This window comes from Pocillopora damicornis, chromosome 4 (assembly GCF_964200805.1).
Source record: "Pocillopora damicornis chromosome 4, jaPocDami1.2, whole genome shotgun sequence".
Classification (NCBI taxonomy): domain Eukaryota; kingdom Metazoa; phylum Cnidaria; class Anthozoa; order Scleractinia; family Pocilloporidae; genus Pocillopora; species Pocillopora damicornis.
Window position 1 is genome coordinate 20,059,924 of NC_142673.1, and position 25,739 is coordinate 20,085,662.

Genomic DNA, 25,739 nt, shown 5'->3' on the forward strand with positions numbered 1-25,739 from the left:
TTATACTGTCTCAAACTTCCCCTTTTTTTTAAATTAAAGATTAACCCTTCCTCTTCAAAAACCCGCTTTGCGCATAAAAATGACGTAATAAGGCGAATAAGCGCACGCACATTCCAAGAACATGGTGTCATTTTACAATCAATGGATCAGGCAAAAGGGTAGGATGGTCTTTAACTTTTGAACGACAGCGTTGACTTACATTTTTTACTGCATAATTTGTTTTACAAATGATTCCTTTAAATTGGAGAACCCGAATCAAAAAAATAAATTCACTGAAGGGAAAAAAGATTTATCTAAAAGTGTGCAGGAGGTTCTTTACTCGAGGATGCAATGTATAACCTTGAAAGCAACTACTCGAGAAACGTTTTGAGTTGATGTCGTTTAAATTGCGCGATTTTTTCACAAAATATAAATCAAACTGTTCTATGCGTTCGAGACTTTCTACCTCTCAAGTTATTTTCAAGTGTTACTGTAAAAAAAAATCTGCTTCCGAATAAGATGCTGTTCTTACATTTTGACTTAGTTGAAGGGATACTATTATTTTGCTTAGGGTTTTTGCATTCTTGTATATAATTTTGTTTAAGTGAATGGATGAACTGCGGTACGCTTTCTTGATCTTAATCTGGAGTTAAGAACTTTTAAGTAATCATACCGACGATAGAAACCTAAGTTAAAATTAACCAGAAACCTTATTGGCCACGATTTAACAAAGCCGTCACCCCATCCCATTCGCTGTTTCAAAAATTCTGGAGGGAATACGACTCCCAGTTCAGCAACACCACCGTCCCTGAAATAGTGCAATAAATGGCTCGTGAAAGCAGCTTCAAATGTGATGCAAAGTTCGCTGAGATGATGCAACGACGTAGTGCCCTCATACTGCTTAATAAGGTGTATCAGTTTCTTTTTGTCCATAAAATACTGTCGATGTTTATGAAAAGTAAGTTTAAGACAAGACAAAAGCCCGAATACCTCCTCATGCCACTTCATTAAATGGAAAAGCCTTAATTGCAGTTTAGAAGAAGAAGACTCAACAGATACGTCTCTATACTTGAGATAAACATGAAAACAGAAATCAACCCTTTTTTGTTCCTTTTTGCAAATATCCTCAGGTATTGTTGACCGAAAACTTTGAACTTTTAAAAACACCAATTCCCTTTGAAATTCCACTAAAATACTAAATAAGTGTGGTCCATGAGCAAGTCTATTATAGTGTAATAAATTAATAGACCTACAGTCCATAGTGTGGCTTTGCCTATAACTAAGAGCCGACAAAAGTCCAGTGACAAAGTAACGAACATCGGACCTTAAATGTGGGTTTACTTCCGTCGGAATCCCACCATACAACCTGTTGTAGATTACATTGTATTCAGCATCTTTGCCAGGATATTGCATCTTACCCCCTTGGTTTTCAATGAACTGGACAACGTGGTCCCACAGGAAGTATCCATTTATCCCGAAGGAGCCGCGGAATATCTTTGCCAGGTATATTGGAGTCACTCCGTCCTTGTTAGGACAATTAACATCTAACTGATGAAGCTTCTTATTTTTAAAGATCTCATGAATGAAGTTTATAAGTCCACGGGAGGCTGCCAAATGGTACAGGGTAAGTTCAGTTTTACTGGAATCACACACGATTTGAAAGCCACGTCTCATTTTGTGGCGAAGGAGCTCCAGTGCCACAGCAGAAGTTTCTATCATTGCAGATATACCATGATTGTCTGCGATTTCGTCTAACCTCATGTTGAGAAGAGCCATAGTTAAGGCGTCATGTCCGTGTGGACTCAATAAGGAAACGTTAGCACCATGCTTTATGAGGTTACGAACAGCAATTAAGTTTGCACCTTGTGCAGCTCTTTGTAAAGGTGAATATCCTTCGGCATCTAAACAGGAATCGATTAATTTGAACTTCAGACGATGCATTTCAATAGCCGTAATTAATGGTCCATTCTTTGATGAACATGTACGATCATCACACGAGATGTGTTGGAAAAAGTTATAATATTCCATTCTTGGAGAGTTGTAGCAAATTAAATGAAAAACTGAAGTGTTAAATGGCTTTCCACATTCAAGCGTAAGAGGTCCGTGAAGGTGTTTAAGAGCCAGATGAGCCCAATTGTGACCACGAAGAAGGAGAGCTGAGAGAATTGTTGTTTCGCTATTCTCTTTGCAGTTTATACCAGCTCCCAAAAATAACAGAAGCTGCGCAATGTAAGGCTCACCATTAAGAATGCTATGATGTAACAGACTCTTACTACGATGATCGCATTTCTTCAATGATGCACCATTAGCGAGTAGAAGGTAGACGACCATTCCGTGATCACGTAAATGTTGTCGAAGCTGTTGTGGACTATTTTCATCGAAGAAAAGTGATGCCTCTGGTGGGGGAGAGGAGTTTTTCACTGCTAGGTCTAATGGCGTATGATCAGTTTTGTCAGGCACTTCAAGTTTAGCCTTCTTCAACAAGAGTACGTTTACGGCATCCGCCAATCCGTTCGCGGCTGCTATATGCAAAACTGTTCGACCGAAGACATCGACCGCATTAATATTAGCGCCTCGAAGGGACAACCTGATTAATACATCTAACCATCTGTGAAAGTCAGCAGTGTTTTTGAAGTTGTTGTTTTCGTCCAGATAAAAACCAGCAAGATGACCTCTACGTTCAGTTACCACCTCATTGACATCGGTGAAGAATCGTCTTCCAACATTACCAGAATTTACGTTGAGTATAGTATAATGTAATGCAGTAAGGCCATTATCATCACCAGCGTCAAGCATTGCCCCATAATGAAGTAACTGATCGATGGTCTCGAGGGCACCGCATGCTGCAGCACTATGAAGGGGCATCGACCCGTTAAACGTTTTGCTGTTAATCTCAGCACCGAATTCCAGAAGGACATGCAATACTTTCGTATGATTATGGCAAGCTGCTATATGAATTGGAGTCGCTCCAAAGCAGTCTTTAGCTTCAACCCGAGCCCCGCTTTTTATAAGATAAACCACGATTTCTCGGTACCCATAGCGCGCTGCCAAATGAAGGGGAGTATAACCACAGTGGCAGACATCCTTGATGTATTCGAAGAATTCTTCACGACTCAAGGTTAAATTTGATACAGCTTGCCAATGGTTGCAAGTTGATTCAATCTTTGCTTGTCCCTCCATCAGCAGAAATTCTACCATTTCTCTGTCATTCTTTCGAACGGCTTCATGCAAAGGTGTCCTTCCTGTGTAATCATGACAGGTTAAAGCCCGCTTATCCTTAGCAACTAGTTCCTTTGTGACCTCTTTATAACCAAACGCTATTGATGCGTAGAGTGCAGTTTGACAAAAAATTAAATGTTTGTCGTCAAATAGCTCGCTATACAACGGTTCTAGGGTGTCAAATAACACATCCATTTCAAAAAGTGGAATTTGAGTCTGTAGCCGAGTCTCCCCCTCCAGCCAGTAGAAAGAACCGTCACACCGCAAACATTTATCCTCCACGCCCATTTTCAAAAGATATTTTACTACATCCAACCTATTTTTTGCTGCTGCCTGAAACAAAGCTGTTTGATCTGGAACTCCGCCTGCCTCGTGTAAAGCTTTAACAACTTCCAAATGTCCATTTTCGGCAGCTGTTTGGATTGCCGTTTGGTGAATATCGTTTAAAGTTGATATGGATGCACCTTTGTTTAGAAGGAAGCGAATAACGCTCAGATGGCCTCCATGAGCTGCAGCATGAAGCATAGTAGAACCTCTGAATTTAGATTTTGATTCAAAAACTACATCAGCAAAACCATGGCCATGATTAAAATCAGGCGAGGTAATTGACTTTGTTTTGTGATTTACATTGACTCCCTTCCTCACTATTAAAACCAGGTTGTCTAAAAGCCCGTGTTCGGCTGCTAAAAATGCGGGTGTCATTCCATGACTATCTGCAGAATCGACGTAACTAAAATGAGGTAACAAAAGTTTCAGAAGATTTGTGTTGTTTATTGTAGCCGCAAGGTGCAGTGATGTCCTAAGGCTTTTAGAATCTGAACAATTGACAAACTCTGAGGGGAAGGTAGAAAATGTTCTCACGTATAACTGGTTCAATTCCGCACCGTAAGCAATATGCCTCGCCAAAGAAAAGCTGTATTTTGATATAGCTGATCCATCACCCTCGGCAATAACTTTGAAATAAAATTCGCACAACATGTCGTGCCCTTTCCTTTTACTCACGAAGAATGGCTCGTTTCCAGTGTTGTCGCTAGTAAGCCATTCCGTTAAAGACTGGTGATACAACGTTACCACACCATTCTCTCCATACGTAAGGAAATGTTCAATTGGTTTAATTCTTTCTTTAAAATCGTATTCCTCATCCAGGCTTGGTTCTTTCGTCCTCAGAACGTTAAAGATTTCTTTTTCTGTCAGTGGCTGAAATGTTGCCACGAGTAGCTCTAGCACGCGACGTACAGCTTTAAACTCTTCTCGCCCACCGTAGTATCTTTGGAAGTAACTATGAAACAAATCCTCAAGTGTATCAGGCAGAGCGTAAGGATCATCTCTTGTTATTCTTGAAGTTTCCCAGTGTTGAATCATCTCTTTAACAAATAAAAAATTCCCCTGACTTCTGTTTAACAGGGCATCAATCAACTTGTCAGTCTTTTGTTTGCTACTGTCTCCGAACAAAGCATTTACCCTATGAATCAGAGGACCATCACGATAAAATTTTGTGGTCAAAAACAATTCGATGTCTTGGTAGTTACGATCGTCTTGAGGGTGAATAATTAATTTCTTCATGTAGCCTGCATGAAAAGAAATGGTTGACTGGTTACGAGATGTTACTACAAGCTTCAGCCATGATGGAAACCTAGAAATCTTGGATTTGAGCAAAAACATAATACTGTGCCGCATTTCTGTTTGGGTCAAGCATTCATCTAAAGCATCAATAAGAATATACCAGTTATCCTTTGGCACGTTAGATAGGTTTTTCAAGGGTGTCAAAATCGCTTGCTCAAAACAGCCCACTGGATCTTGAATGGTTACACAGTCAGTGTACAGTGAACGCATGATGTGGGAACTATTGGAAACAAGGAAACCATACTCTGGTATTCTCCTTGCTATCATATCTGCTAAGTTACGAACAAATTTTCCTGCAGTCTGTGTATTCTTATCAGAATGTTTACAAAGATGGTATCCTAAAATACGTTCGTGGATGATGCGACTTGATGTTCGGGAACAAACTAATTGGGCAGACAGAGCAGATTTTCCAGTTCCTGGATTCCCAATTATTAGGACACCAGTTATATCATTGTCATAAACCGTGTGATGGAAAGAAGATTCTAGTTCTCGAAAAAGCCAGCTGCGGCCAATGAACCCTTCTTTGGCACTTTTTAAGTAATCCAACCAAACAAATTCTTTTGTGTCAAATAGGACACTAAGATCTTCCGAAGGACAACCTGCCAGAAAAGAAAATTAACTATTGTTATCCTTATCGACATGTGAAGGGTATCTCAAGTGTCTTAATGTAGTTATGTCAAGATGACCAGGACATCCTTTGAAGTTTGATGTTCTCAAAGAGAGTCCAGGGCCCATTAGCTACTCGATTAAGTAGCCCTGCATGACGACTGATTGCGTCATTAAAACGGGAAGTGAAACCTTGGTTAGGCTCCTGATTTCACTTCATATGCATGACGAAAACATTAGGCAGAGTTTTCAAAATTTTAGGAAGGAAATTAAGCATAAATAACGATTTAAGAGCTTTATAACCACATGTAAATTGGAGAAGATACTTTGTTAGTATATCCTGAACACTGACCTAAATCTTTGTCAAGCAAGCCTCAAAAAGGCTCGCGCAACGGAGATAAAGTTACTAATAGAAACTTTTTTAAACAACTTATTACCTCTGATGAAAGAATCATCGTCCAGCTCTACTACAAAGAATGAGCAAGAGAAAGCCATTACCAGCCACATTACTAAAATAGTCTTTCTGATCCCTTTGAGATTTATTACGAGATTGCTGTGCACGATTTTCAAAGCATTTCGCGTTAAGTGGAAAAGTGACAAACAGACTTCCTTTTGCTCCAGGTCTTCCAACCTCTTTTCCAAAAGAAACACCAGTTTTTTCATCTGTTCTAATTCAGCCATATGAGTTGTCTTGAACTTCAACCCCTCTATGAGCTCGCCTAAAACGTGAGCCTCGAAACTGTGCAAGTTCGAAATACTTCTAAGATTTACAATTTCTGCGAGTGCCTTTTGTGCGTCTGGATCTGAACCTAGTTGAGGAGCCTTCAGGAGGTTTTCAGTGAAGTCAAAGGCGACATTTTTGTCTGCATCGGTCACCTCAAGCCTCGGAACATGTCCCCACCATCTGTTTCGAGTGCCGCGGACATCTTTAATCAAAGCCTGAGGAATGGTGAAGTGATTGCACCAGTTCACTAGGTTTAAGATACCAGTGACGTCCATGTCGTCTGCACTCTTGATATCAGCATGTCCACCGAGATCAAGAAGGAAGAGTTTCGCTATCTCCCACGGACCAAGAACTGGGTCCATCCATTTGGCTGGATCACTTTGCCTCCAGTTTGGTTTGTTTTTATGGTGATAGACTTCAAGTATGTTCGCCCATGGGCATGTAGTCATATCGTGGAACTCATTTGGCCTTCTTTTTGAGACATAGACACACGTACAGGGTCCAGCAATTCTTGCCGTTAAATTCCTATAGAAAGCCTCCATCTCTCGCGTAATAAACGGACGAAGTCCCTGGCAAAGGACCGTCGTTAAGGCATGACCAAGAGCGAGCCAGTTTCTGTACTCTGGTTTAACGAGTTGTCCCGCTGTTCCAGGTGTGCTCGAGGATGCCATTTTCAAACGTATTGGAACTAGGGAAAGATGAACGACAATAAATATCACGACAGGACGAAACTTTAACTCTGCTCCTTAAATAAATAGCATTTCCATCACTTACAGATGTATAAATATATTCTTAAGTTCTACAATTTATTCTTTCTAGTTTTGAAGAAGGGCTAAAAGATTCTTTGTCTAGGTTTTAACACAGCTAAGAGAAACCTTCAGCTGTCGGCCGAATCGTTGCGTGACAGGTCACCTACTTCAGAGAATGTATTAAAATATGTGGTTTTTGTTCATCGTGGTGTAAGATAGCAGATGAACTACATTCGTTTTCTTTGGAGTCACTTTGGATGTTGATTGCGACGTTTCGACTGCAACACTGCAAGTCTTCATCAGGCGAAAGAAGACTGATAAAGATTAGCAGTGTTGCAGTCGACAGGTCACGATCAACATCCAAAGTGACTCCATCGTGAGACAAATGAATAAAGTTCATCTCCTACTTGAGAGAAGTCTCATTTATGTTGGAAACTACGGTTTATAATCTCTTGGTCTACACGTACGCCAGGTAAAAATGTTTTCTAAATGATCATGTAATCGACATATTCCTTTGCTTATGAGAGAGAGTCTGATGGACTGACCATCAGTGGGCAGGCATGGTTAAGCTTTCAATTCGCTTTATGCGTTTGCATATAATTACCCACTTTGTTATAATTATAACATCTAATCATGTTACAACTGGCTTCATACGAGACTAAATGTACGCTTTTGTAGATTTCGTAACCGTGGTTACATCATCCGGTACTTCCATATACCTAGCGAAGTTGTGATTCTGGCAAACTTCTAACATTTTCAAAAATTGAACATCTATTAGGTCGCAAACATTTACAAATATTCCTTTAGTGGCAACAAACACTCGTAAACGGATTGAACCACACTGTTTTCGTTACCTTGTGTCGAATAAGAGTGAAAGAAAACCTCTATCAATTTAATTCACATTTTAAGATACCTCAAGTCTCAAGAGCGATTGCGTAAGAGCTTGATCTCGTCCCTTAATTGCAGCCTTGTCAAATTAAAGTACAGCACTTACGGATTGTTGCTCGGGCTGAAGACGGAAATGATATGCAAATGTCTCGCACCAGACTGCCGTCGTTGCCGGCAGGGAGAGAATATTCTAGAGCCCAGATCCCCACTTAATCATGAGTCGAGTTTGAATTATTCAATTGGTTTCACTGTCATGATTTAATCTAATTCTATATTAGCGAACTTTTTTCAGAAAATGTTCGGTGGCATTTAAGTAAGAATATGGCGGATCTCATGAATCTTTACCAGGACTTGCTCATTTTTATGAATATAAAAACATATTGAAAAGGTATCTGAATACCTCCAAAATAATAAGTCTTTAAAATAGTCAGCCATCTTGGTCGTCTAACATATCGTAATTCCCAAATTCAGACATTTTTCCCATAAAAAATTCGTAGAACTGGTGATTCCTAGTTATGGGTTCAGAGAGGCACATGTCTTGAACACAGATCTATCAATAGCCTAGCACTGACCACTGTAGGCCATCAAAAGGATGTCTTCTTTGGTTGGCGCGTTACTTTTCACTGATATGTAAAATCCAGACTTAATTTCAGACTTCTGCATTAATTGGATTCAGAAAGTGTCCTCAATACTACGGGGCCCCATAGAGGACTTGCCACATTTTTTTACACCCTAAACACACCCTAAATCCCAGACAACGACGATATATGGGCTGATTAATTGATTCTATTGTCTAGACTGAAATCGCAAGAAAAGAGATCACATAACGCTAATCACTTATCTAAATGTCACACAATACAGCTGAAATATCTCGACAAGGTAGCAAATTTGAACGAGCTAAGAGCGATTTGACAACAAGGGAGAGGAGTAGGAAGAAAATTTGAGGATCTCTTGCACGTTTCAGCGAGTTAATGCTTTTAAAAGAGTGAAGAGTTTATGAGCTGAAACCCCTGGAAGTTAATTAGTTCCCGCCTCTTCAATTAACTGCGGGACATGCGCGCGGGAAGCGCAGCGGAAGTCAAACACAACAGTTTTCAACTCAGTTGAACACCTTTAAACATACTCGAATCTTTCGTTGCTGGTTGTCACGATGGAAGAAAACGGCTTAGAGATCTCAACTATCGAGATGCACACTGGAGGGGAACCACTGAGAATAATCGCTTCTGGTTTCCCTGAGATTAAAGGAGACACCATTCTAGACAAAAGACGGTACGTTCGAGAAAACCTTGATCATCTTCGCAAGCTCTTGATGTTTGAACCTCGCGGACATTATGACATGTATGGCGCTGTGATCGTCCAACCACACAGCGAAATGGCCGATTTAGGGGTGATTTTCATGCATAACGAAGGATACAGCACCATGTGTGGCCACGCTGTCATAGCACTCGGTCGCTACGCTGTCGACTCGGGCCTCCTCAGTACGGACGTATCGCGCTCGAGTGTGGGTGAAGTACCTGTCTTCATCGAGTGTCCTTGCGGCGTGGTAAAAGCCCTGGTCGATATAGAAGAAGGCAAATCGGGCCGTGTTCGTTTTGTTTCTGTTCCAGCTTTTGCTTTTGGACTTGATGTGGAGATAAACACGGAGAAGTTTGGCCAAGTAAAAGTTGACATTGGATTTGGGGGAGCGTTCTACGCCATAGTCCCCGCGCATCGTTTGGGTGTTGATGTGCGTTCGTCGCGACTCGCTGATATCGTGGAAGCTGCTAATGCGATTACCAACGCGGGGAAAAGTCAAATAAAGCTGCACCACCCAGACAGTGAGGAACTAGCTTTTCTTTATGGTACTATCATTACCGATGGCAAAGATATGTTTAATAGCGACTCAAAAGAGGCAACAGCGAATGTATGTGTCTTTGCGGACAGTGAGGTGAGAATATTTCCTATATTTTTCGTTCTTACAGATTTCTTTCGATGTAAATAGCGTGGGGGCAATCGTTTAGGGACCTTGGAAATATTTTATTTTTGTTTTCATTTGGTATCTGACTTTGCGATCGAAGAATATCCTCAGTTGGCATTATTAATTTTTGCGCAATTGTTTGCGCTTTCTCAGCTCGAGGAAGTAACCCACGATCCCTCTCTGTCTAATATTTCCCCGCGCACGAAACATCATTAGTATAAATAAACAGAAAAATGCAAGGAATGAGAGCAGCGAGATCTACTTTGTCTGCAACGGCAAATGCTCAGAGTGATCATGCAAAAAAAGATTGGTTTCAGAAAAGTACACTTGTGATCAGAGTATAAATTATAAATTAATTTCTGTACTTTGTGTGTTCGAACTTCACTTTGAAAATCTTTAGTACACATATGTATGTGTAGTGCAGTACATGGTTTCATTTTCTTAAAGAATCCTAATCGCCTGATCGTTTTTCTGCTCTGGTCGATATATTCGAGTACTTAAGCTGTCAAACGAAATCTGTATCATCTCTGATGGCTTCCTCTGAGGGCAGGTGTCACCGGTTTTAAAATTTGGATTCTCATTGTCAGTGAAAACCATTTTAGGGTTCATTTACAAATGGCAAGTTACTCCCAGATCACTTAGTGAAATGCATAATGTATTCATTTTGCGGGCAGGTGATTTTTTTTATTGAAATAATTGCTTGGGAGGAAATCATTATCTTATTCAGCCAGTCAAGTCGTAGCAATCAATTAGTTTGGCTTCACAATTAAATATCACTTCTTTTGTAATTTCCCTTATTTCTGTGAAAATTTGACAGCTTAAAACTAAAAAGTGGATTAATTATGAGTAAATATTTTACGTTTGAACGGGATAAGATTGCTTTCTCAAGTAAAAGTCTTAAAAAGGAGATCTTCAGATAACTTTTCCTTGTTTTGAAGTGATGTATTACTGTGGTTTGGGTAAAAATTTAAATCAGTTGTGGTTTACCTGTTATTTTTTCTTTTATTTTCTCATGTTACGTGATTGTAATAGGATAAGTTTTACCTCAAATCAGTTGTGTTGAAGGGTGGAGTGGGAGGGGGGGTTTGTGACTGGTTCCTCTGAGGTGCACTGGTTGCTGGTTGCATAGTGAACCAACAAACTTCAATACTATATAGTAGACAATCATTCTATGAGTGCATATTGGATTTGAGATGATAGATAGCTGAGCCAAGTTGGTAATAATAGATTCTCGTATCCAACAAGCGGGAGTAGAATAAAAGTTTTATTAAAAGTAGTAAAATAGTAATTTAAATGTATGTTGTATGATAAAACATGTTTTATGCTGATGTTACCTGCAAGTAAGAAATTATAAAAACTTTTGTCTTTACTCACTCTGGGTACAGAAAAAACTGTTGTTGCTGTTTCTGTGTAATAAATTTGCAGTATTAGGTGCTACAATTACAAAGACATGATACATAATTATGTTGAGACTATGTAGCACAATGAATAATTATTATAGTTGTGTGGTTGCATGGATAGAGTGAGGTTTACCCAGAGTGAAGGCAACAAGGAAAATTAATAGGACCAAAATTAGGGGCCATTTAATGAACAATTATTTCATGAGTGCTTGTTGGATATAAGATGGTAAATAGCCAACAATGCATATAGCACCAAGTTTGCTATAACCAATCTCATATCCAACAAGTGCAAATGGTATAATTGCTCTTTTGAATTTCAGTAAATCCTGAACTTTGGACATTTGGAGCTTTTTTTTGGCTCCACAACAGTTGGCACAATGCTTTCCATGAAAGGTGACTTGGAATATGAGGTGATAACCAGAGTTGAGTGAAACAATCAGAAGAATAGAATTGCAATAATCAGCCTGAAGGGTTAAAAATTTAGTAATTAACAATTATAATACTGTTCCATAAAATAAGTTTTCTTTGTGGAGTAAACTTGCAAAAATTTTGTTTTGTAGGTTGACAGGAGTCCGACAGGATCAGGAGTGACAGCACGTATTGCAGTGCAGTATGCACGTCAACAAATTGGCTTGCATCAGATGCGTGTGTTTGAGCAAGGTCTGGTTGGTTCACAGTTCACTGGTCAGGCTGTGAAGGAAACCAAGGTTGGGGACTTTGATGCTGTTCACGTAGAAGTTGCAGGCAATGCATATTACACTGGGAAATGCACATTCACTGTAGAAAAGGATGATCCTTTTAGGGATGGATTTCTTCTTAAATAGTAAGGAAATATTAGTAAAGGAAAGGAAAACATTATATTTCTTTGGAAATCAAGTACTTCAAATGCATTGTTATATTGAAGCCACTTTATTGAAATGTTTTATTAAATTGACACATGAAATTGTGCAGTAGAAGGGACCCTAAGTTATTCATTTAACTTAAAGAAGCTACTTATCATTTACCCATAAGAGTTAAGCATTAAATATCTTGAGACACAGGAGTTAGATTTTTCCAAGTAATCCTGTATTAATAACTAAAAAATATACAATATCTGTTTTTTTAAAAAGTACTCTTTGAATCAAACTCTTCAAGCATTGAGGCCAACAAAAAGTGTTGGGATGTAATGACCCAGAGAAGAATGTTCATCAGTCACAATCTTTCCATATTATTCTTAAAAAAAATTAATACATCTGTCAGATTCTTGCAAAGCAAAATATTTTATATCTATTCATACACATAGAAGCAGTAGTCGCATAACTCTGCTTTTTTTCCAGTCGAGGGTGGAAGGGGATCTTTGAAAATGTGAAGTGGGGCTTAACCTTTTAAACCTTTATATCAGCACATCAGTTGACAAGTATAATTTGTTTAACAATCAAGAGCTTCTTTAGCGGGTGATTGTTTCTTTTATTTTTATGTGACAATAGTTTGTGATTCAGGGGTGATATTGTAGGGAAACATTTGATGCAAATCATTCTTAGTGGTCAAAGGGTTAACTGTAACAAGTTCCAACTGTGTAAGTGCTTAAGATGTTATTGCATGTTTGCAATTGTCTCTTTTTGTTTGCTTTCCACGTTTTTGTTTTAGGGAAAGCACCAAGGGAAATATTTAGTCTGAACTTAAAAAATAATTATTGGCTTGTAATTAGGGGATCTTACTTTAAGTCCCATATCTTCTCCTTACAATTGAAATAATTTACTCTGGGAAAATGAAACAACAAACTTATCACCTGTAAGGTGCTATTGATGTTTCACCCAATTCTCAGAGCCAGTTTACTGAGATATGTGTAACAACCAGAACAGGGAATTATGGATAAGATCTTGGGAACTGAAGGGTTTATAGGTTATATAGGTTACTGGTAGTTTCAAACATATTACATTGAAGCAAAACATTGACATCCCTGTCAATGGCTGATGGAATGGACAAAATTTACTGAACTGACCAGCCTTTAACTTAGATGTATGTGGAAAATAATGTATCATTTTTCAATTTTGAAGTTAAAAATCAATGTGAAATAAATAAATAATAACTTATTACAAATAGTAAAGTAAATGGTTTGAACCCAGGAGTATCAGTAGTTTGTGTAGTGTGATCGTCCGGGTGAGTGTAGTTCTGAAAAGAACTGTTGTTGGTGACTGACGTTTCGACTATCTGTGCGATAGTCATCTTCAGAGTCAAGTAAGGAATAGTTGTCAGTCGATGATGTTATAAAGTCTGGTCTGTTGAACGTGATTGGTCTGTTTAGCCGTGATGTGATTGGCTGGAAGACTCATGTAGAGTTTGTTAACAGTCATTGGTCGGTTTCGATCCGTCTGTTGTTTGTCGGTCTGTTTGTCGGTTTGTTCACGTCGTTAATGAGTCGTTTGACATCTGTTGAGAGGCGTCTGTTCTAAGTTAGTGAACCAGCTTTCCAGAGTCAGTCGTTGAAAGTAGTTTGTACTGTAGGTTAAGCATTTAGCAGAGTCCCAGTCGATTCTGTGGTTAGTTCGTCGGTGATGTTCAGAAATGTGATTGTTTACATCGCCATTTCTAGTAGATCGTTTGTGTTCAGTTAGTCGCGTGTTAAGGTTTCTACCAGTCTCACCAATGTAGGAGGCCTGGCAGTCGGAGCATTCGATCTTATAAATCGCTCCCTGTCTGTTGTTGGGTTCGTCTTTGTCTTTAACGTTGGTCAGCAAATGTCGTAAAGTAGTTATAGGCCTGTGAGCTACGCGAATGTTGTAAGGTTGTAGGATCCGCGCGATAGCCTCAGAAGTGCCTTTGATGTAGGGTATAGTAGCTGTAGTCGTGATAGATGTGGAGTCCCTGTTAGTTTCTGTAGTGTCGGTCACCCTGTGAGTGTTTCGTCTAATGAAGTCAGTGTTGTAGTTGTTTTTGTCAAAAACACGGTCAAGGTACTTGTTTTCGTCAGATAAACTGTCCGGTGTGTTGCAAACAAGTTGCGCTCGTCTTGTCAATGTCTTGATAGTCGTAGCTTTGTGGGAAGTCGGGTTGTAGGATGATTCGTCAAGAAGTCTGTCGGTATGCGTCGGTTTTCTGTATATTGTTGTTCGTAGTTCGTTGTTGTTTCGGCCTACCAAACAGTCGAGAAAAGGAAGCTTGCCGTCTTCTTCGATCTCCCTGGTAAACTGAATGTCGGTGTTTTGTTCGTTAAGGTGATTGTGAAAAGCGTCAATTTCGTCTTTGTGTACGGCGGTGAATGTGTCGTCTACGTAGCGTAACCAAAGCGGTATGGTTTGTCGGCAAGTTGCAAGGGCGCGTTCCTCGATGTTTTGCATCACAATTTCTGCGACAACAACGGAGACCGGCGACCCCATAGCTGTTCCGTGCAACTGCTTGTAGTGTTTCCCGTTGTACTGAAAGTAAGTCGATGTAAGGCAGAGGTTAAGTAGGTCCATAATGTCTTCTGTCGGTAATGGTAGTGCATCAGTAGACTGATGGATGGCGGTTTCAGTACACTGTAGAGCCAATTGAAGTGGAATACTGGTGAACAGTGATTTCACATCAAAAGACACGAGTTTGTAGTCGTCAGGTATCTGTACGTCTTTGATAGCGTCAATAAAGTTCTCAGTTGATTGTAGTTTACGTCTCGATTTGTCAGTCAGTGGTTGCAGTATCGTCGTAAGGTATTTCGACAGTTGGTACATCGGGGACCCACAGAATGAGACTATAGGTCGCATAGGTATCCCAGGTTTGTGTAGTTTCGGTAGTCCGTAAAGTTTAGGTGGTTGTGGTACAGAGCACCTCAGCCGGTAGTAGCGTTGAGTGTCAAAGGCTTCAGTCTTTTTGAGCGTAAGTAATTTGTTGTTGAGTTTGCGTTGAAGTGCTGGCGTCGGGTCACGTTTAAGTAATTCGTAAGTTTGTTTGTCGTTAACAAGTGCGTCCATTTTGTCATAGTAGTCAGTCTTGTCCATAACAACAGTAACACGTCCTTTGTCGGCTGGTAGTATAACAATTTCCTTGTCGTTTTTCAGTCGTTTCAGTGCTTGTTGTTCGTCTTTGGTTAAGTTGCTGTCAGTTATAGAGGCTGATTGTATCGTGGAAGCAATTCTACTTCTGATGTTGTCCTTGGCAGGTTCTGATAAGTCTCGTTGACGAGAAAGAGCCGCCTCAACACTAGATACAATAGACTCGGTCGGTATACGTTTAGGCGTCACTGAGTGTTTCAGTCCGTAAGATAGTACTTGAGTCTCAGTCTTGTCTAGGGGACGGGAAGAGATGTTCCTGACCCAGTTGTCGTCGGTTCTTTGTCGTCTTTTGTCTTTGTTATGTTGAAGTCTCGTCAGTTTTTGTTGATGTTTGTCACGAGCTTGGTAACTCGTTTTGTCGGCTCTTCTGTCGGCAATAACTGTGACTGTGTCGAGTAAGGTAGTCGGTAGTTGTTGTTTCAGTTTGTCAAGTAGTTGTTGTAATTTGTTATTGTAGTGGTTGAGTCTTCTGTGACAGTCGTTAATCCGCGCTTTGACCAGTCGTCGGCAGGTGGATTTGACGATCTGGATGGCCTCTTGTGTGTTCAACGGGGACCTAAGTCGAAGTCCGGCCGGAACGAGACCAAGATCTTTGCAGCGGTGGTTGAACCAGAGTTGTTGTCGTATTCGTCTGACAATAATTGCGTGACTGATGTAGTTGTCCGCAAGTCGTTCGCTCTGTCGTCCAAGTGAACGTAGTAAATTATTACAAATAGTGTGTTGTATGAACATGATACATCAACTTGCATAGCAAATGAGACTAAAAGGAGGGAAATTACACAATTGTAAGGTTAAAAAAGTCAAAGGGTAAATGAAACTTTGGAATGCATTTTGCTTCTCCATATTCTGTACTTGTCATGATCAAAATAGAGGGCCAGCATTTCTTTGCCTAAAATGAAAAAGAGAAAGGGAAAAAGAAAGCATAATTTCCTTACTACTAATACAATGAAAATCAGTTAGCTTGAATTTTCTCAAATTTTCTTACACAATGGTATTTTTATATAGTTGTAGGTACTTTAGCAGTAAAACTTAGAGCACTTTTCAACATCTTAAGTCTTCTCTTAAAAGATGGTTCTCTGCAGTATAATTAACAAAAGCAATGTGACAATACACTACAGATTAAAGTGACTTTTATGATAAAATGTTACTTTGGATCAACCCAAGCAGGAAAAATCAAAAGTTTAGCTGATCAAGCTCAGTTATTTGTGTCTGAACATTATCTGATCCAAAAAGCAAACAGCTGTCCTTTATATTTTTTTCCAGTGCGAAGAAGAGAATTCATTGAGAAAGATTTCTCATCAAGGTTTTTTTCTGTGATGGGTTCATCAACAAACAAGTTAAATGTCTCTTAAGTATCAATAAAAAAAGTTTAGCTGATCAGGCCAAGTTATTTGTCTTTCATGATTATCTGATCCAAAAAGCAAACAGTTGTCCTTTAAATTTTTTTTCAGTGCAAAGAAGAGGATTCATTGAGTAAGGTTTCCCATCAACAGTTTTTTCTGTAATGGGTTCATTAACAAACAAGTTTAATGTCTCTTAAAGGAAAATAATGAAACTAAAATAAGTAAAACAATCTAATCTTGAATTAATTTTGTAGGAAAACTTGTCATATCAGACAAAAGGTAAGCAGATTGGGTGATAACAGCTCAGATTTATATGTGGCTTGCATAATCAGTTAAAGTACATAGATTGATTACCTGATGGATTACCTGGAGAGAGAAACCAGCTGTTAAGTCTAAATAACCACTCACCTGCTTGTCCAAATTCTAATGGTGACTCAACCTTGACTTTTAATGGTTGCATTTCCTTGGAAAGAAACTTCAATAATTTTTCTCCTTTCTCATTTCCAGTTACATTATTGCCAATAATGTGGATCTTTGTCTGTTCTGGGTCAAGTTTTGACATGTGTGTACCAAGACTACTCCAAAAACTGTAAAAATTAAGTGAAAGCAGAGTGGAAATTGCAGGGTGTTAATTTAGGCATCAGATATGGCAGAAATCTCTCTCAACTGCACAGATGAATACAGAGGTTATTTTTCAATCAGACATGGAGCAATCAAATCATACATTCTTCTGTTGTTCTGCACTATTTTTCTGATCCTAAATTACTACATGGAAATCCTGGGTTTTCAAAATGTTACTTGGTAATGGATTTCTATTTTTCACACTTCATTAAGATGATTTTATGGGTCGTAATCCTTCTCAGTAGTAAAATATCTTCAGATTGAGATGTATGGTACAGCTTATAGATATGTTTCTACTCTAGAACCTATACACTGAGAACTTCACTGATTAAATATGTTAGCTAGTTACATGTATGGAGAATAAAGTGGGGATACCTGTTAATCTCCTCATCTTGTTTAAATTTAGCTTTTGTGAACATCTTTCCTTTCACTGGATTGAAGAAGCCAGGTCCTCCCTGATATTAGAACAATGGCAGTAACAATTACTCAATAATGATCTTATAAACTGAGAAATTTATCACAATAATTTCTTAAAGATGATATTACTTTCTTAACCTGTGAACTTAAAAAAATTTACTTAGTGGTTTCTCTTTAGGCACACTGCCAGCTACACCAGTAGTATGAAAGAATATGTCCTGTTTGCACACCATTTGAGATGTGATTACTGAGTGGATGAGTTACATGATGGATCATTTGAAACTTTGATCTTCTTGCTAGGTGACATTGTTAAAAATTAGATTAGACTCTATTTGACAAGATCAGTGCATGAACATGGCAATGGTGAAAATTAACAAGAATGAAATATATGGTAAAACTTGATACTAAATATAGAAAACATGAGACATTATCATTATCATTACTGTGATCTCAATAAAAAAAAACTGGATATACCTGACAAACAAATGCTATTGACCTAGCTTTACTTCTGCTCTGGAATTCCTCAAGCATAGCTACAATTTTATCTGATAAAAAAGTACTTTGATTACAAATTGTATTTTTCCCTTGATAAGCAGGGATGATTTTGTCTTCAAAATGTAAAATGCAAGTGGGTGGATTATGCATAATTAATTATGTTGATTTACAATACAGAATATAAACTATTAAGTATGTAACATAGAATTCAAATTTTTTATACCTAATAAAACTTGAAGTGTTGTGGAAAAATCCTATGAAACAAAAAAATTAAGAAATAAAACTTAAGTATAATTATCCTTTTAACTCCCTTAAGTTCACAGGGAAAGTGATTTACCAAGCAAATAGAAGAGAGACTCACTGATCAGATATTGATAGTTCAAATGATTAATTATGTTTCAATTTGTCACTCAATTACAAGACAGACAGAAATTGAAATGTAGTCCTAGAAAAAAAATAATAGTAATTTTTATTTAATAGTAATGATAACAACAATAACAATACCAATAACAGACTTAATAATTCTACTGGCAATACTATTTATAACAGCAATAATCTTTCACTGATATTTAATAATAGTCACATGGGGGTGAAGAGGGGTATAGGAGTAAATTAATGTAAAGCAGGCAGATCAGTAGACAGCTGTGAAATTTAATGACCAGTTTGCATCAAATTTACTCTGGTTTCCTAAGCAAATTCTAGACCTCCAATAAGGAAATTCATTAAAAAAAAAAAAAAAAAAAAGAATCTGGACCCAATTGCTGGGAAAACAAATATCATCAGATCAAGATCTGTAACCATAAATAAATTACTATCTATAACAATATGAGATATAAATTGTGTAATACACATGTACTCACATAGTTTAATTTAAGAACATCTTCGTTCACTATCTTCTCTAGAACATCAGATCTTGGAACATTTGATGCAATGAGCTTAATGTGGTTTAAAATTCAGATGATGTAAATTTACAATCAGTATCTTTCAACAATTATCTAGTTTTGGAAATAATACTTATATTATTTTCCTTCAATTGAGGCAATGATGGGCTGGAAATCCCCTTACCAGAGTCTTTTGAATCACTATTTATGAATATTTCCAGCTCTTAACATAAGCATAAAGTGCATTCCTAACTAAAGGTCTTGCCTAGATTGCCACTTGCGCTCTTTAGGTTTTAAACTTATGGATGCACTGTGCATGCAGTACCAATGGCTTGTTCCTTGAATCATTCACCCTCTCTCAATCTGTCCCTTCTTTTTGCAGATTACCCAAGTTTTCATCTCACCCTTTGTAAAATATCACTTCTGACTTGTTGAAGCTCTTCAATCTATTTTACCAATGGCATGTGCTCAGGGCCTTTCTTTAAAGGGCATGATTGAAAGCATGGTGACCATAACCTGACGTCCACAAGGGCAACCCTAAAAGCTGGAACGGCGGAATGGCGGAATGGCGGAAAATGACCCCAAATCCTAAAACACGGAACAGCGGAAAATGACCCCAAATCCTAAAACACGGAACGGCGGAAAATGACCCCAAATCCTAAAACACGGAACGGCGGAAAATGACCCTAAATCCTAAAACATGGAACGGCGGAAAATGACCCCAAATCCTAAAACACGGAACGGCGAAAAATGACCTCAGATCCTAAAACATCGAACGGCGGAAAATGACCCCAAATCCTAAGACATGGAACGGATGTCAGGGGATGTTGCACAAATTTTGTACAAAGACACCAAGCGCTTGGCTCATTTATCCCCACGACGATAAGGCGCGTGACTAAAATTAAGTGTTATTAATTTTTTTCTTTTACTGAGTGGTATAAATAATAATGAACCATTATGCATGAAAGATAGCTGCGTTTTCGCGTTGTAAACCTGTTTAGTTACCTTTTGTTATGCAAAATTTGCCATGAGTTTTAGTCGCGGCATAAAAAGTCGCACAGCATGTGAAAACCAACTCGACATACCACATTACAATAAACAATTGTAACTTTGATACGTTTCCTGGTCACGTCTGCATTGATTTATTGAAACAATAATATCTCATATGCTTGTAAATGTGAGAACATCACAGGAACGTTTTCAGGCTTCTCAAAATATGACAACGTTCAGCCCCAGCTCCAAACTTAGACTAGCGTGAGAGCAAGCCCTCGTTACGAGCCCTTCAATACGAGCGTTTTTTCATCCACGAATAAGTTTTGGGACTTGAGTAACACTAGTCAGGGTCGGCCAGGGTTTTTGGGTATTCGGTATTCAGGGGCGTTTTAAATCGGGTATACGGTATATTGCAGCTTAAATATGGGTATTCAGTATATCACTTTCTTTGAATTTCAGGTATAAAGTATTCAAAGCTTCGATTATTTTTGAGTATATTTGGAGGAATTTGGGGTATTTTGGGGTATTTTGTCGATTTTTTTTCGGGTATATTGGTATTCCACTACCCCCCCTGGCCGACCCTGACTAGTTGAAGAGAGGTTTGCAGGGTGTCACGCGCGTGGGAATTTCTCATGGCGTGAAAAGACAAAAGAAAGTTAGCAGAAGGAAGCCGACAAGAAGAATTTGAAGAATTTCTTCGCGACCAGGTGTCCAAAACACCACCATTCTACTGTGAAATTTACGGCTTACATATCAGCGGAAGAAATAAACTTTCTAAACAAAAAAGAGGCTATTTCACCAATTCGTTCAGCGGATTTCTTCTGTTCCTCAACAAATTGCAAATCGTCAACTCTATGGCGTTTAAATTGCCCTTTCTGAAAGGGAAGTGTAATTCAGACGGATCTTTGGATTGTCATGGTTTACCATTATTCGAGTGGAAGCAGTTGCGAGACAAAGAAGAGGCTATCGGTCGAGGATCCTATGGTTTGGTTTTTGGGATGGGATTAATGGGATTAAAAAGTGAACATATCGTTAGGTTTCAAGCTGTGTGCATGGAACCGTGTGCAATGATGCTTGAATATTTGTTTTTCGACTTCGCTCCCTTCTTCAAATTCTTCTTGACGGCTTCCTTCTGCTAACTTTCTTTTGTCTTTTCACGCCATGAGAAATTCCCACGCGCGTGACACCCTGCAAACCTCTCTTCAACTAGTGTTACTCAAGTCCCAAAAGTTATTCGTAGATAAAAAACGCTCGTATTGAAGGGCTCGTAACGAGGGCTTGCTCTCACGCTAGTCTAAGTTTGGAGCTGGGGCTGAACGTTGTCATATTTTGAGAAGCCTGAAAACGTTCCTGTGATGTTCTCACATTTACAAGCATATGAGATATTATTGTTTCAATAAATCAATGCAGACGTGACCAGGAAACGTATCAAAGTTACAATTGTTTATTGTAATGTGGTATGTCGAGTTGGTTTTCACATGCTGTGCGACTTTTTATGCCGCGACTAAAACTCATGGCAAATTTTGCATAACAAAAGGTAACTAAACAGGTTTACAACGCGAAAACGCAGCTATCTTTCATGCATAGTGGTTCATTATTATTTATACCACTCAGTAAAAGAAAAAAATTAATAACACTTAATTTTAGTCACGCGCCTTATCGTCTTGGGGATAAATGAGCCAAGCGCTTGGTGTCTGTACAAAATTTGTGCAACATCCCCTGACATCCGTTCCATGTTTTAGGATTTGGGGTCATTTTCCGCCGTTCGATGTTTTAGGATATGAGGTCATTTTTCGCCGTTCCGTGTTTTAGGATTTGGGGTCATTTTCCGCCGTTCCATGTTTTAGGATTTGGGGTCATTTTCCGCCGTTCCGTGTTTTAGGATTTGGGGTCATTTTCCGCCGTTCCGTGTTTTAGGATTTGGGGTCATTTTCCGCCGTTCCATGTTTTAGGATTTGGGGTCATTTTCCGCCGTTCCGTGTTTTAGGATTTGGGGTCATTTTCCGCCATTCCACCATTCCGCCATTCCACCATTCCGCCATTCCACCATTCCGCCATTCCACCATTCCGCCGTTCCGGCTTTTAGGGTCGCCCCGTCCACAAAGCCTAGGATACCAAGTCTCACTCAGCAAGACTTGGTTGATTTTTGCCAATCATACTCACTTTTTGATCATCACTAAATGTTGCTATTTAATCCCAAGGTATAGAGTGTCAACACTTACCACCAATCTTGGAGGCGTGTAACCATCTCCCATTGTTGTCATTTCCAACTAATTTACCACGAGTAACAAATCATATAGAATAATAAAAACATTCAGTTAATATTTCAGAGCCACAAACGGGTGAGCTTGCACATCAATGAAAGTTTGTGTCTGCATGCATAAACACCAATAAATGTATTACTGGTATATGCTGGGAATGAGAGTCACAGCCAGAGTGTGAGATTAGGTAGGTTTAAGACAGTTCTCTTTAACCCTTTAACTCTCATGAGTGACCAAGACAGAATTTCTCCTGATAAAAATATCAATACATTATCAACCAGATAAATCATGAGAATAAAGAAAAGTATCAATTTGGGGATAATTAATTGATCCAATACTAAATTCTCTGAACTAACATTATGAGAATTGTATGGTTGACAGTAAGAAGAATTACAAATTTGATCTGGGAGTTAAAGGGTTAACATATGGTTGTACATGTCCTTTTTTCAAGGCCCTGATAGATGTGATGCCACATAATTATATTACCTGTTGTTCTGTTTTCCACTTCAAATCTGTAATGTCTTCCTGGTACATGTTAAAGCTCTCTTTTGTCTTTTCTCCTAAAAAAAAAATTGAATGATATTTATACAAAGTTTAAGTGCGGTACAATTATATAGGATACAAGGGGGTTCTATGAACTATCCCCCATTGCTCAATAATTTCATTTTAAAAAAGGTTTTTCTAATTTTCAGGACCCCAATTTCTCTTAATAGGAGCAACTGTGGCTGAGTGGGTGGGGCACTGATTTCAAAATGTGATGATCCCACAGGATTCAAGCTCTCCACTCGACTGTTAATTAAATGTTCTCATTTGCCCCAAGTTTGACTTCTTGGCATATCTTTGTACAGTAGCCAACTGGTCTACCTCCTTCTAGTTCAGATTTTGAAACACTATGTTTATCTATAATGTCAGTTTGCAATTTTTTTGTATTGTCCCTGAAAAGCCCCATGGGAGAAGTCATAGTCAATTAAGGGTTTTTTTTTTTTTTAAGTTATGTGAGCTGTTTGAATTCAACATGAAAAGGTTCATGTTTAGACCCTAACCAGGCTGACTGTGTTGTGTTCTTAGGGGAAACATTCCTAATCAGCCTTGAAGAACCAGCTTTCTTAATGACCTTAAGAAGAGTCCAAGAGCTCTAAGGACACTGTCATGACAACCTTAAAAAATTGGGAGCTAATTATAAGTAAGAGAACTACATTATAAGTAAGAATTACATGTAGCATACAAAGCTGACATGAAGTAGCTGTACCCTTATATATAATTGTGGGATATGGAAACTGTGTTGACAAACTCCAGCAATGTGGGACCACTTGCCACTAGAGAAACTCTTCTTTTTTACCCTCACAGATGCCCCTTCCCCTCTAGACTGACCCTCTGTTCATTTTGGTGAAAAAAATGATACATGTAAGTATTTATCTCACCAATTTTAACATCAGTGTCTAGTACTGGAGCAACAGCTGTTGATTCTTTCCATGGCTTCCTATACTCAGGTTTTCTTCTTTCATCTGTTTTATTTTCATCCTCATTGCTACTATCATCTCCTTCTCCTTTAACAATGTCTGCTGACTTTTGAGGATCATTCCTTTCTGTTTTTGTTTTGTTGTACTTTCGGTAGCCTCTGATGGTTTCAAAATTTGTAATTATTTGGTTAATTCACTCTGAGTGCTAATTCAAATAAAACTTAATGCAATGTTCTTTTACATAGGCAAATAAATACCTTTGAATAATTCTTGCTGAAAGTTTCTCCTGTTCAAGCTGCCTTCTGGACTGGTAGCCTCTCACATGTCTATAACAAGAATGATAAAAATTACCTACCAAAATAATTTTTTTCAGTCACAAAGGGAGTGTGGAACAAGTTTATGGCCTAAAACTACAACCTCTTACTTTTTGTCTAGCAGTTTCCAAGCTAAGAAAACTTTAAAATTTCAGTACCTTTGAATAGTTATGGCTGCCAGGTCTTTGTCTGTCTGGGTTGATATTGGTGTGACTGTGGCAAAGCCTGTGTACAGCTCTGTATTTTTGTTTGAGTCTGGTGTTCTGGGTTTTAGTGATGGGTACATCTCCTTACTAGACTTGACCTCATTTTGTACACCCCTGGATGTGATCACACCCTTATCATTTAATGAATGAGAGGATGTTCCCACAATCCCTTCACCCCACGATGCCACAGCAATGTTTGGACTGCTCCTGGATGTTGCAGAACTGGTCTTTGGTGCAGGTGGCTGGGTAGGAGCTAATAAAGTTGAAATTTGAAGCAGATTGATTTTTTTGATGTTGGTCAACATTTCCTTAAAATAAAATAGCAACATTTGCAGAAAACATATAAAATATAATTTGGGCAATTAGAAGATGGTTTGTGTCCTGAAATCTTCCATTCTTTGATTCATCACAGTGAACACAACAGACCTGATTTTTGCTACGTCAGCAGTAACTTTTCTTAGATTTTGCAGTAATGGATAATTGGCACTTTATGGTAATGTGCATTTAATAAAACCTTTTAAAATAGTTTCTTTTTCAATCATTACTGCAAAGTCCATGTTATGAATAGCAAAAATTATTGATTAATATATAGCTATGATTTTATTTTTCATGTCAAGATACCCCCAGAGCACGACGCAATCTCTTATTTGAGAGCAAAGGTAAAGTTATGCATTATTTATGTGCTTATTGTACATTGTTATGAAATATTCACCAATCGTGAATAAATATCACAAGTGAAATTGAACAACTCTTAATCTGTTTCAGATACCTTCGAGTTCCTGCTTTGAGTTTTCACTTTTCTTTGAGTGTGTTGCAAATGCATTAACTGCTCTTTGGAGATAAAAGAGAAAGATTGTCAATAAAAGCACTCAGAATACACTCTGAGCGCCACATTTCCCAAAGCAAATGTGCAAATATGAACTGCAATAAACACATAATGAACTCGAAGTGTTCGATTTGTACACTCATCAACGGTAATATCTTGACACAAAACTTACACTGCTTTCTGTTCTGCGCGTGATATCCTTCTCTGGCCCTTACGATGCGAAACTATGGCACCCATTTTCTCGTGAGGGCTTGTGTAGCTACTTGTCAGAGAGGAGCTTAGGTAGTCATTCACATGCTCCTGGAAGAATCGAATCCCGTTTACACGCGCGCTTTAGGTGAAATAAGATATCGCTAAAGTGCTCGAAAGTGTTATCCTTGTACCGTGATTTAAAGCTTCGTTCCGATACAGAATGAATGCCCTTGGAAAAAGAATAAAATTTAAAAAGCCTCTAAAAGGAGTCACGTTTCAGCAAAATTTGTAATCAAGAGGCTTAGTTGTCCATTTTATTGACAAAGTCACCAAGCAACAGCTTTGTTCACGATTAATTGCTGTTTCATGCATCATTGCACAGGTTGTATACAATGATGTCACGACATTTACTCATTGGACAACAGCAGAGTTTGAGAGTATTTTATTGCAAATTAGAAAATTTGCGGCCTTTTCTGCCGCACGATGAGATGATGACATAGGTCAAAGAGAAAAACTTATGGCAAAACTTCTATTCGGTAAAAGTCCCGTGTCGCACGCTTTAAAGCCTGCTCAGTTCT

At 38.6% G+C, this 25,739-nt stretch overlaps 4 protein-coding genes across 5 annotated transcripts; 1 reads left to right on the forward strand and 3 right to left on the reverse strand.

Annotated features, from left to right (window-relative positions):
- Positions 1 to 190: 190 nt before the first annotated feature.
- On the reverse strand, positions 191 to 7,934 carry LOC149047184 (uncharacterized). Its single transcript, XM_089202438.1, has 3 exons — positions 7,814 to 7,934; positions 5,865 to 6,839; positions 191 to 5,420 (listed from the first exon to the last, which is right to left on the reverse strand). The coding sequence occupies exons 2-3, from the start codon at positions 6,820 to 6,822 to the stop codon at positions 580 to 582; spliced, it is 5,799 nt and encodes a 1,932-aa protein (XP_089058564.1). The 5' UTR covers positions 6,823 to 6,839; positions 7,814 to 7,934; the 3' UTR covers positions 191 to 579.
- Positions 7,935 to 8,529: 595 nt separating this feature from the next.
- Positions 8,530 to 19,452, forward strand: LOC113665581 (trans-L-3-hydroxyproline dehydratase). Of its 2 annotated transcripts, XM_027181301.2 has the most exons (3): positions 8,530 to 9,715; positions 11,706 to 11,968; positions 19,292 to 19,452. In XM_027181301.2, coding segments are annotated over exons 1-3 (1,041 nt in total). In that variant the 5' UTR covers positions 8,530 to 8,938; the 3' UTR covers positions 19,293 to 19,452. The 2 variants fall into 2 exon arrangements, with proteins under 2 accessions (XP_027037102.2, XP_027037101.2); XM_027181300.2 differs by lacking the exon at positions 19,292 to 19,452 and having other exon boundaries at positions 11,706 to 13,220.
- LOC149047185 (uncharacterized) lies at positions 13,536 to 15,835 on the reverse strand. Its single transcript, XM_089202431.1, has one exon. The coding sequence runs from the start codon at positions 15,096 to 15,098 to the stop codon at positions 13,536 to 13,538; it is 1,563 nt and encodes a 520-aa protein (XP_089058557.1). The 5' UTR covers positions 15,099 to 15,835.
- On the reverse strand, positions 15,848 to 25,500 carry LOC113665580 (NMDA receptor synaptonuclear signaling and neuronal migration factor). The gene is made up of 13 exons (XM_027181299.2): positions 25,142 to 25,500; positions 24,913 to 24,974; positions 24,096 to 24,396; positions 23,881 to 23,949; positions 23,585 to 23,781; positions 22,650 to 22,723; positions 22,125 to 22,172; positions 18,889 to 18,963; positions 18,252 to 18,282; positions 18,008 to 18,078; positions 17,492 to 17,571; positions 16,904 to 17,082; positions 15,848 to 16,041 (listed from the first exon to the last, which is right to left on the reverse strand). The coding sequence occupies exons 1-13, from the start codon at positions 25,204 to 25,206 to the stop codon at positions 15,953 to 15,955; spliced, it is 1,341 nt and encodes a 446-aa protein (XP_027037100.2). The 5' UTR covers positions 25,207 to 25,500; the 3' UTR covers positions 15,848 to 15,952.
- Between the last annotated feature and the right edge of the window lie 239 nt (positions 25,501 to 25,739).